General features: G+C 36.1%; 1 protein-coding gene across 5 annotated transcripts in view; it reads left to right on the top strand.

The window, feature by feature from the left end:
* Nucleotides 1–12,638, top strand: part of LOC149787571 (protein deacetylase HDAC6-like) — a 548,042-nt gene that overhangs the window by 12,591 nt on the left and 522,813 nt on the right. For all 5 annotated transcript variants that reach the window (XM_089973728.1, XM_089973727.1, XM_089973729.1 and 2 more), the window contains exons 3-5: nt 3,667–3,828; nt 5,135–5,169; nt 10,628–10,769. In XM_089973728.1, coding sequence (XP_089829854.1) covers nt 3,667–3,828; nt 5,135–5,169; nt 10,628–10,769 — 339 coding nt within the window. The remainder of the gene's footprint in view (nt 1–3,666; nt 3,829–5,134; nt 5,170–10,627; nt 10,770–12,638) is intronic.

Here is a 12,638-nt window from a genome sequence, read left to right as displayed (position 1 = left end):
AAAGTAGCTGGGATGTCCCTAGAGTGCATACCACTGGGAAACAGTCCTGCAACTCCTGAACTAAGAGTCAGAATGAGATCAATAGTTTTTACCAGTGGTCCACAAGACCATCCCTATCTTACTGACATGCACATAGGGCTCCCATCCCACCCTTATCACAGATCCCGGTAAGGAGAAGGCTCCAATCTGTCACGGCTGAATGGGGAAAATTTACCATGACAACATGGGAACCCAACAGTAGTTTCCTGGGTAGCAGACCCACTAAGCCTTTGGCCAGTGTTCATTCAGCTACAATGTAACTTGTATCAGTTGGTTTTTGAACATTCAATCATCTCTGTTACTCTCTTGGGTTTGCAATGGAATACAACAATGGGTCCTAATGCCATCTATTGTGGAGGTTGTGCAATCAGCATGGACTTTCAAGAGGAGCGATGTGGACTTGTAAGAAAAGTGATTTCAAACCATCAACTCAAACAGCTTCCAGAAGTTCTGTAATTTGCTTCAACAGGCTACAAGAAGCAGCCTAATTATATTTTGGAGCAAGACATGATTTCATGTGTTACCTTTCTTTCATTCTCAATCTCCTTGTCAACAAGAGTATCTCCGACCTTGTACCCTTTCAAGATCCAGTCAAATAGGTCTGGAATAAATGTTCCAATAGAATGAATGTGTCCCTCAAGAACGAGACTTTAAGCTGTATGCCTATTTGGAGTATCTGCTTAAGAATCCTTTGCCAGCTGATTTTTTCTTAATGCACCAGCAGGCATCTTTGTCTTTGGTCTCTTTATTGGGCTCCCATATCATTGATTACATGGTCCAAGTGGAGACTGCCTGTTGACCATTGGACCAATGCTCACAATCAGCATCCATATGAGGTTGCATCTTGAAGGCACTTTGGACTTGTGTTGGTGATATCTCTACAACCACATCGTACAGCAATCTTGATGGCTACGGATGCAAATGCGGATAAATTGGGGAGCAACCTGTGTGGGAATGCAGTTTTAATTCTGTCTGATAACTTCACCGTGGTGACTTATCTCAAACAGCAAAGTAGAACTGGTACTTAAACCTTCGTAATCTTGTTTGGGATTTTCTAAAGTTGTGTCCTTATTCACAATCCAGGTTTAAGTTAGACATCCTAGGCTGGCTAATGTATTGGCAGACTCATTGTTCTGCAAGAAGGAACTAATAAAAAAAATGAAATGGTCTCTTCATCCCTCAGTTTAATACAGTAGATGCTTGATGGGATTGACTTATGATGGTCATATTGGAAACAAGTTGGAATACCAGAAAACCCAATTTTTGTCTCACCAGTCCTGGACTCAGAGGCCTGGATAATCGATGCTCTTTCTTTAGATTGAAATGGCAGAATGTATACAGTTCTCCAACACCTTAGATTCTGAATGTGACACAGGAACCAAAAGAACCTGAGTGTCTTTTTATCCTGATTATTCATCTCATATGGGGAATACTGGATCAGACTGGTCAGTCTAGCAAGAGAATTGTCAGGAATTGAAGTATGCTATCATATGCGTTAAGCAAACATGATGGCAGGTGTTTCACCCAAATCCAGATTTACAGAACCTACAAATTGGGATCTTATTAAAACACCCTTTAGAACAGTTCTTACAACCAGTGGTGCAGAATTCCTCAAGTGACATGGCCATCCACCTGAGAGGCCTAATAGGCAATGGAATATAATCTCAGTAGCACACACCAGAGTACTTTATAGAAATGTAGGCATCCATTGCCACAATTGCTAACTTTCTATGGCTCTTTGATGAGAAACAAGTAGCTCCAATCACAGTTAAACTTTTTAACAATCAGTGGCTGTTTGATGAAACAGTACCAATCAAAGTTAAATCTATTATTTCTCGATCACTGGCATGCTGTGCTTTAATGGAGGAGAGGATATCAGACAAATCAAAGATCTATCTGATATTCTATTCATTTGGATTTCACTTGTCCAGTGACACTGGGCCCTTGAAATCTATCATGGGTAGACACGGATTGAACTGATCTCAAGAGTTTAATTAGTTCACCTATGTTATAATCCCAGATTTCTCACTACAAAGTCAGTAATACATTTCTTAGTGGTGGACCCATCTACTTGCAGTTCTAACATGATATATCACTATATCACTCATGAAGCCCCTTGCTTTCATTACCAGGAACAGGCTTCCATTCATGAGGAATCAGATATTGGTAATAATTCCTGTCTATCCTGGACACTTCATCTCATGATCATCAGTAGGACCCAGTGCTAGCTCTGAGGTGGTATTTCAGGAGTATTGAGCCATTGCATCAAGGGAGATCATTCTTCATTTTACCTTCAAGAGGGAATGGATTATATATCAACATAGACATTTTCATCAGGAAGTGGGCTGTCTGTCTGCCTTATCAGGCTAAACCCACACCAATGAATTTGCTTTGTATACTGGCTCACGAAGTTAGAACAGTCACCATAATCACTGCATATCAGTGAAACTGTTCCGTAAATACTAATACTATTAATGTTGCCATTCTACTTTCACCATTGCCTACTGTCCTCCTACTACTACTATTAGTGTTACCATTCTACCTTCACCTTTGCCTACTGTCCTACTAATACTACTATTAATGTTGCCATTCTACCTTCACCTTTGCCTACTGCCCTACTACTACTACTAGTAATGTCGCGGTCGGATATTTGCTATAGATAATAATCTCAATTACATGTATATGTATTTGTCATTAAAATCTTTTACTGCTGCATGTATTTGTATTTTGAGAGAATTCATAACTTACCTCTGGGATGTATTTTAAATATATACCATTTGAGCTGACATTGTTACAATATTGTATTGTAAGAATCATTTTCTTTTAATACCTCATTAGCATGTGTCAATGTATACAATATTATGCCTTCATTAATCATATCAGCCGCATATCTCTTGTTTGCTTTTATGTACTTTTCACGATGACTTCTGTAACTAAATACATGTACTGTTTAAACCAACTTGTTGACAGGTTTTCATTTCCCTCTGAATAGCCCCATCCCCTTGGTAACCACAATAAGATGGGAACAGACTGGCTAAAATCATGGCCAATTTAAGTACATATACTTGAAGTATGTAAATAACAACTATGCAACCATGTGCTGATGCCAACATTGTATATCAACGTGAATGTTTTTCATATCAGGATGTGACCGATACAATATTTTATTGTAGACTTTATTACACAAAGGTAACCAAAATGTAATTTGTCAATATACAAGTGTATTTTACACTGGTTTTATCTTCATGTATTCAAAATTTCCATTGTTTGTTTTCTCAATGTGTAAATGCTACTCACTGATGACAGGTTACCCCTTACTGATGAATTTAACTTGTATCAGACCCCCCCCCCCACAAACACTTATATCGACATCTGCCTACGTCGACAATATTTCCTCGGGCCCGAGGATGTCAACATAAACGTGTAGGAATGTACTCCTATTGATGTTGTGACTACACCATCATCTTTGCCAACTGCCTTACTATTACTACCACTACTACTATTACTACCACTACTACTATTACTACCACTACTACTATTACTACTAAAACTATTAATCCTGCTTGTAGAATTACAACTGTTGCCAGAACTGCTGTAGAATAGGTTCTGTTTCTATTACTACTATAGGCAGTCAGCGGTACAGACCCAGAAGGGTGCAAGGCCACAGTGACCGAGTTTTTGAGACAAAAACATGAAGGGATGCAGCTCAGACAGCAAGCACAGCAGGCTCATGGAGGTTCATTCTCAGACAGTGATGATGAAATTGTGTTGCTGGGACTGTCAGAGATGGTATGTTTGTTAGACAAGATTTATTGATACAGATCACAGATCTGTAGTTGTGTTTTCTTCCAATTCTGTATTATAAGAATGCAGTTTAGGATTTCACTTGATATATTTTAAGGGCTCAGTGTAACATTATCTACCTACCTACTTCAGGCTTTAACTCTCAGTCCACGTAATTAAGTTTACTTTAAGGTGAACATTATGTCATGCATTTAAAAGATGTTTGTTTTATGCTTTTGAATGACTGTACTATTTATATGCCATAGAATTATCCATGCTGTGAGTGGCTGTATTATAACTGATTGAATCATCCATGTTATGTGTGACTTTATTATATCTGCGACAGAATTATTCATGCTGTGAGTTACTATTATAAATGCAATGTAAATATCCATAGTATGAGTGACTCTGTTTTAACTGTGCTGGAATTGTCTATGTTATGAGTGTCTGTTATAACTACAGTGACATTATCCATGCTCCAAGTGACTTTGTTATAACTGTAATGGAATCATCCATGCTCTGAATGACTGTTGTGACTGTGATGGAATTATCCATGTTATTAGTGGCTCTGTTATAAATACAGTGTAATTGTCCATGCTTCAGGTGACTATGTTATAACTGTAATGGAATTATCTATGTTCAAAATTACTCTATAACTTTGATGGAATTATCCATGCTATGAGTGATTCTGTTATAACTTTTATGGAATTATCCATGCTGTGATTGACTATTATAACTGCGATGGATGACTCTGTTATAACTCTGATGGAATTATCCATGCTCTGAGTGACACAGTTTTAACTAATGGAACTATCAGTGTTATGAGTGACTACTATAACTGCCATGAAATTATCAGTGTTATGAGTGACTACTATAACTGCCATGAACTTATCAGTGTTATGAGTGACTACTATAACTGCCACGAAATTATCAGTTATGAGTGACTACTATAACTGCCACAAAATTTTCAATGTTATGAATGACTAATCTAACTGCCATGAAATCATCAATGTTATGAGTGACTACTATAACTGTCATGAAATTATCAATGTTATGAGTGACTACTATAACTGCCATGAAATTATCAGTGTTGTCAGTGACTATTATAACTGCCATGAAATTATCAGTGTTATGAGTGACTGTAGACGTTGCCTTTTGATATATCTGACTTGTTTCTCTTTTAGATGTGCAAATTAAATTCATCCGTACAACACAAAAATTATGTAGACTTTGCCTTTTTGCTAAATCAAATAATGAAGGAAATGCTTCTGAATTCCTTTTAGAATAATATTTGGTTTGTGTTCTGTAACAGGCCATGGATATGGAGAAGCCGTCAACACTGTCAGGGTAAGTAAATTAGCAGGAGAACAATCCAAGGGTTTTTAGTCTGAAGCATAAGCATGACCTGTCATTCATTATTGTTCATCAGCTACACATCATTAATATAATCCTTTCTCATTATTGAGTGGTCAGTTATTAATTATTATAATCCCTTTTCATTATTGAGTGGTCAGTTATTAATTATTATAATCCCTTTTCATTATTGATTGGTCAGTTATTAATTATTATAATACCTTTACATTATCGATTGGTCAGTTATTAATTATTATAATACCTTTACATTATTGATTGGTCAGTTATTAATTATTATAATCTCTTTTCATTATTGATTGGTCAGTCATACATTATTATAATCCCTATTTTATTACTGATTTGTCAGTTATGAATAGAATTGGTGAGATTACTGTATATTCAGGGTATTTTGTATCCATAATATTACCAGTAAGTAATGAAACTGAATCCAGGTCTGTACCTGCCTTATAAAGGGACAGTTGAATAGTGAGCTGAGTTATAGTGAGGGCATGATGAGCAAAGCTTCCTTATATACATACTTACAAGTCAAGGCATACTAAGAGCTGAAAACAACAATGGTCCTGATCTGTCAGTGTATAATGTGCCTGCAGATCAGGGTCTATACTGTTTGTTCTACTGATTACTCCTAAAAAGCTACACAGACGCAGATTTGCTAGCGCATTATACGATGGCAGATCTGGGTCTGTGCAGTTTTCATTTGAGTTTTAAGCGAGTGTATACATTAAGCATAAAAACTGGAATGATGCTTTTACTTATGGATGAAAGAAGAGCAAATTAGAATATATGGTTTTTAAAGTGTATGCTTATTATGGAATGCAGCATTTGTCAGAATAATACCTTATGATTTTGTTGAACTTGAAGTCATTCATAAAAGTTGAGCAGTTTTAACATTAGTACTCATTTAAATACAATACCTTTAGCAACAGGCCATTTGGCATCTGTATCTATAGTAACAGGCCATGTGGCATCTGTGTCTATAGCAACAGATAACAATTAAAAAATGTTACATCATTAGAAAAGATGCAGCTTAAAGGTTATTTAGGTCAGTACACATGTTCTGACTGTTTACAGTCATTAGAGCATTTTCTAACAAATATTTGCTGTCCGTTAGATGCTTTGAAAGATCCTGTAGCAGATTTAAATGGTCATTGATTTGTAGCATTCTGGAATCATTTTCAGCTTTGTTAATTAATTTTGTCATTTGGAGTGATTGTGTGTTTGATCTCTTACACTCCAGATTAATGTTCTCAAAATCGACCATAATATTTCTGCTGCAAGTACGTGACCCTTTTTTCCACTATCCAGCAAATGAATAGCTTCAGTCATTTCCTGTACATGATAAATACCACCTTGCTTTTGAGGCCAGCATGTTGACACCTTTGAGTTTGACAGTGTGACTGTACATGATAAATACCACCTTGCTTTTGAAGCCAGCATGTTGACACTTTTGAGTTTGACAGTGTGACTGTACATGATAAACACCACCTTGCTTTTGAAGCCAGCATGTTGACACTTTTGAGTTTGGCAGTGTGATTGGAGAACAATCAAGATATGAAATGATTCAATAGAAGTTTAATTGTATACTTGGAGCAATGCCAATACCCTACAATTACTGCTTGAGGTAGGGTGAAACAATTGTTTGGTTATTAAATATCTGACCATTACTTAAAGGACATTTATATGAGATACTTGCTGAGGGAAAATTATAATGGCCGTTGTGACTAGCTGACTTCTGAATGCAGGTGACCATTATGACAGGTTTGACTATATATTTCTAATCACACAATAAACTTGTAAACCTCCATCAGTCCTGCCAAAGGAAAGTTAAGTCAAGTTTACACACACATGTAATCTTGAAAGATCAACAAATAAAAGATTATTGCCTACTGCAGTGGTCTAGTGGTTAGAGTGTCCACCTTGGATGCAGAAGGTTGTAGTTTTGAATGCCGGCCAAGTTATACCAAAGATTTATAAAAATGGTACTAACAGTTCCCTTGCTAGGTCCTCAGCATTAAGAGGTTAGTGTTAGGATTGGTTGGCCTCATGTAAGGATAATGTGACTGGGTGGAACATGATGCTACATTTCTGTGGCATGATGCCCCAGTGATAGACATTACTATAAACTGCCACACTGCAGACATCATAGCGATATGATTAAAAAATTTTTGCAGCTAAATTAAAAATCCCACTCACACACACACAATATTAGCAGGTAACTGTTATGTAAAATTGGCCCCACCTTCTACCAAACTTACATTTTCCCTACAGAAAAATGAAATTTTAATCCCCTGAGTCTGGAAAAGTCAATTAGAGATGAAAGACATCATGAATAGCTTCATTTTACTGTCTCCTCCATGCTGCATTCAGAATTCAGAGTCTTTGTTGGCATCTACTGCTCTTCCTCGAGCATAATACCGGATGTGATCATGCTTACTCAATTAGTGTAGATGAGGCTACAGAGAAGGTTCCATATTACTTATATTACCTTTCACCCCCCATCCTCTCTTTTCTTGTGGGATGCATTCAGGATCTGAAAACGTCATCTTCTCATCCTTTTGATACATTTTGCAAAATATGACTATACCCCCTCATCCGAATTGATGTAGATGGAGTTAGTGTTATAAGGATACCATAATTATAATGGAATGTTGGAATGATGTAATTACACACAAATGGGCAGATTGATGGACAGACATGATCTATCACAATATACAGGGCTCAAAATTAGCGGTAGTCTGCTAGCCCGAGGCTAGCAGATTTGCTGTAAGTCAAGCAACTTTCATAATGTTATTAGTCCGATGGGCTAGTAACTTTCGGTTATCAATATTCAGCGTATGTTTACGCCATTCCCTAATAAAGACTTGACTTAGCAGATGTTCTGTAGAATCAAAGCAGTGGCCATTGTAAACACGGTTATAAAATATTAGCATGAGAAGATGAAGTCGATTTCTGCCTTGCAAAGGTGCGTTTCTATAACAAGAACCCATCCGATTTTGTGCATTTCACTTAACAGCGCAAATTATGGTGCCATCATTAACAATGGAAGTTTGGTAATTGGTCCAGATTAATCTGATAACGAATTAAATGCAAAAATGACTTGATATCACACTTTATTCACTTAACACAGTAACAAACTATAAAGCTGTATAGCACACAAAAGAACACAGCAAAAACTATTCTAAGAAATTAGTTTGCACGTTTTTTTTGTTTAAGGTTCTTTTCTTTTTTTTTGCTCACTACCCAAACGCTCCAACAGTCACAAACAGGAAACTACATATTTTACATTTCCATCGAAATAATTATAAGAATTGGATCAATTTATTACGATTACGCTATGAACACATCCTTTTCGTACAACTACTTTTTCAATGATGACAAGAGTAGTTTTTATATTTTTCCCTTACAAACAAAAACAAAATAATTGAATACACATGGAGATATCCAAGCAGAATGCCATACATTTGTTGGGAATTAAAATCTCTGAGCATGGGCATCTAAGATTTGAGGGGCCCCGAGTGGCTGAGTGGTCTAAAGCACTCTCCATTACGGATCACTGCCATCTCGCCTCTGTCTGCGTGGGTTCAAGTCTAGGATTCAGCCAATGTGGGTATGTGAGAAAGCTTGCCAGTAGCTTCTCATGGGTCGGTGGTTCTTCCCGTGTTTTCCCGGGTTCTTCCTCCGCCATTAATACTGGCCGCCATGTATAGCCTATCGTGTGCTGAAAAATGGCGTTAAACCCCACAACATCAACATCATCTAAGATTTGAAAATTTTCCACCTTATTATTAATTTCAACAATACATTGAGGTTTGATTAATTAGGAACAATTACCAAACTTACGACTTATGATACCGTAATTGGAGCTGTTAAATACAACGTGCCGAGTGTCAGATGGCTTTGTTTGATGGGAACACACCTTTTCCAAGCTGAAACTAATACTATCTTCTGATGCTAATATTTTATAACAGTGTTTACAATAGCCACTGCTTTGATCATGCAGAACATCCGCTGAAGTTAAGTCTTTGTTAGGGAGAGGCCATTTAATTGTGGGAGGGGGCAAAGACGTGTCTTGAAACTGACTTTCTTATATAAAGGACACTGTGCCATTTCTTTTCTTGCTTTAAATAATTTGCATCAGCTATACTGTAACATCTTGTATTTCAAAGCAAGGCAGAATTCCCTCCTTACAAGACAGGCAAAATGTGGCATTTGATAGAAAGTGTTCATCCACCGGAAAAAAAAGCAAAGTTGAATGAGAATGATGAGGAATAATTCTTATGATAGGGAAAAGCATAATGGAAAATTTCAGAAGAAATGGACAATTGACAGGGAATGGCTGAATAATGACGAGGAAAGGAACATTATGTGGTGTAACTGGTGTAAGCAATTCGCAAAAACAATCACACAGAAAACATCCAGTTTTGTTGCGGGTTGTTCGAACTTTAAAATTGAATCTGTAAACGTAGATGAAAGTTGCGTTACATTGTTTTGTGAACAGGACTAATACAGATTTGGCAGGACTAGTAAATTTCTCAATATACTAGTCCTTCTGGCTACAAAGAAATCTGTGTTAAATTTGAGCCCTGATATATGTGGAAAAGTGGGTACTTATCTGACGTGTATGACTTAACCAAATATATATCAGTACTTTCAGGTTTTGAATGCTAGATGAATCCAGTGTTGATGGATCTTTCAGAATGCAAGTATTCAAAGTTATTGTGACTGCTGACATATTAAAGTGCTAATATAATGACTGCTGGCATATTAAAGTGATAATATAATAACTGTTGACATATTAAAGTGATAATATAATAACTGTTGACATATCAAAATGATACAATGACTGCTGACATATTAAAATGATAATATAATGACTGTTGACATATCAAAATGATACAATGACTGCTGACATATTAAAGTGATAATATAATGACTGTTGACATATTAAAGTGCTAATATGACTGTTGATATATCAGAATGATAATACAATGACTGTTGACATATTAAAGTGATAATATAATAACTGTTGACATATTAAAGTGATAATATAATAACTGTTGACATATTAAAATGATAATACAATGATTGCTGACATATTAAAGTGATAATATAATGAATGTTGACATCATAAAATGATAATACAATGACTTCTGACATATTAAAGTGATAATATAATAACTGTTGACATATTAAAATGATAATACAATGACTGCTGACATATTAAAGTGATAATATAATGACTGTTGACATATTAAGATGGGTTATAATTGTTGCAAAAAGGGAGCTTACAAATTGTAGTCAGTTCTCTTAGGAGAGTTGGATATGAAGTTTAAAAAAGGATGGTAATTTAGAAATCTTCTGTTTGTTGGTTAATTGAACAAGTGGTAAATATTTAATAAGACTTACAATTGGGAATACATTTCCATTACAGCACTGGGTTTGTGTACGATGAGATTTTTACAGAGCACAAGAATTTGTGGGATCTCAATTACCCTGAGAAGCCTCAAAGAATCTCCCAGCCCTACAGCAGGTGTTGTGAACTGGGACTAGTTGACAGATGCATGAGAGTTGGGGTAGGTACCTCTAGTGTAGATAATGCCTTAGGTAAGTAATTCTTTATACAATTATATTTACTGATATATCTTTCATATCTACAAGACAGTAATTCTCACATGTACATAGATGCTGTGCTTCATTTGTCCTAGGAAATAAATAAGAAAATAATTCCTGTAATATCAAACTGCAGATAACCAACTTTTTTAATCCATTTTAAGTAGAAACACAGGAAGTTCAAAGGTGATAATCATGTATGTTAAACTTTACTGCATTTATCTGGCCTGTTCAATTGAATATTGGCTCTGGCTATAAACTATAGTCTACACGTACCACAAGACACAGCCTCTCAGCATTTACTCGATATCGGTTCCAGAAGTTTAATTTTATAATCAGTAATACTGTACAGTTTGCTATTGCATAGCTAGTATTTTTGGGGGAGGAAAATTCCCTGACCATCTGATGAAAATTTCACCTCTCATTAGGGTGAACCAGGAGATTCCATAACACTGGATTGACTCTATGATACCCAATACATTTTTACCCATGTGTACTGCCCCTTCATTATTTTCTTGTTGATCAACAAACGAATTCACTATTTCCTTGTGTGCATATTATTTGTGTACATTTGGATTATAAAGGGTTCCCACACTCTCGGGAAAAAGTTGGGAGAAATGATAACTTTTTTCCCGACTGTAAAAAGTCCTTGAATTTTGCAATGTTGACGAAAGTCAGGGAAAACCCCGAGTATTCTCTCCACAGCTGGACGCTTGAAACAATTTCGTAATTGAGTCATAAATGAACTGATTGTGAGTTAAATTTATCGAATTCTGACCAGAATATTAGGAGGTTACAGTATGGATCATTTGGCTGCTTGCCATAAATATATTTGTTGAGACAATCCAAACACTCAGTGGATTAGATTCATCTAATAGACTTTTTGTTTCACAGGTAGATAACCTTATTTTTTATATAATTTTATGGAAGGTGTGAAAACCAGTCTAGCATCATTAGAGGCCAACATGGTGGCGTTAAAGTATTGCTGCTTAGCAGATGGCTAGGAAACTTAAATGTTGTTAAATCGATTTATACCTGCATGAAACTGATATGAAAATTTAAAATTGTTATGTCTTTAATCTGCTGAATGATGATAAGACTAATGTGTTGATGAAATTTGAGCTGGTATTAGCTATTTTGATTTCTAGTTACACGAGAACACAGAATCTCACATCCATCATTTTCTGGAGTTTTGTTCTAACACATGACTACCATGTTGACATGTGCTCTCTCGCGCAGGGAGCATACGAAGCAGGGAACCAGACTACTCTGCTTGATGAATCAGACTGGCCAAGTTTCTTGTAGTTGTTCTCGAAATAAAAACATTGAGAATTATATGTTCTTTCTGGTTTTTACAAAAGGTGTCAGACTTTCATTTAATATAATTGAAATTTTGTACAACAACATTGAAAAGGAGTTTGTTTTTTTATATCCTGTGACTTTTGGACTTCTAATGTCTTTGTTTAAGATTTGTGAAGTCATGTGGGTATTAACACAAATGGTTGTTGTTGTTGTTGTTGTGGGGTTTAACGCCATTTTTCAGCACGATAGGCTATACATGGCGGCCAGTATTAATGGTGGAGGAAGAACCCGGAAAACCCCGGAAAGAACCACCGACCCACGAGAAGCTACTGGCAAGCTTTCTCACATGCCCACATTGGCTGATAACACAAATGGCTAGTACCGGGTCAGGTTTCATCTATGCTGAGTTTTGTCTAGTCTGTCAGCGGATTAAAGACATAATGATTATAATACTTGACATTTTTTAGAAAATAAATAATTTTCCAACTAATTTCATGCAGGTATAAGTCGATATAACATAGTTTAAATTT

The sequence above is a fragment of the Sinohyriopsis cumingii genome, chromosome 11, assembly GCF_028554795.1.
Source record: "Sinohyriopsis cumingii isolate HCF-2022 chromosome 11, ASM2855479v2, whole genome shotgun sequence".
In the NCBI taxonomy this organism is placed as follows: domain Eukaryota; kingdom Metazoa; phylum Mollusca; class Bivalvia; order Unionida; family Unionidae; genus Sinohyriopsis; species Sinohyriopsis cumingii.
This window is presented reverse-complemented; position numbering and strand designations above follow the sequence as displayed.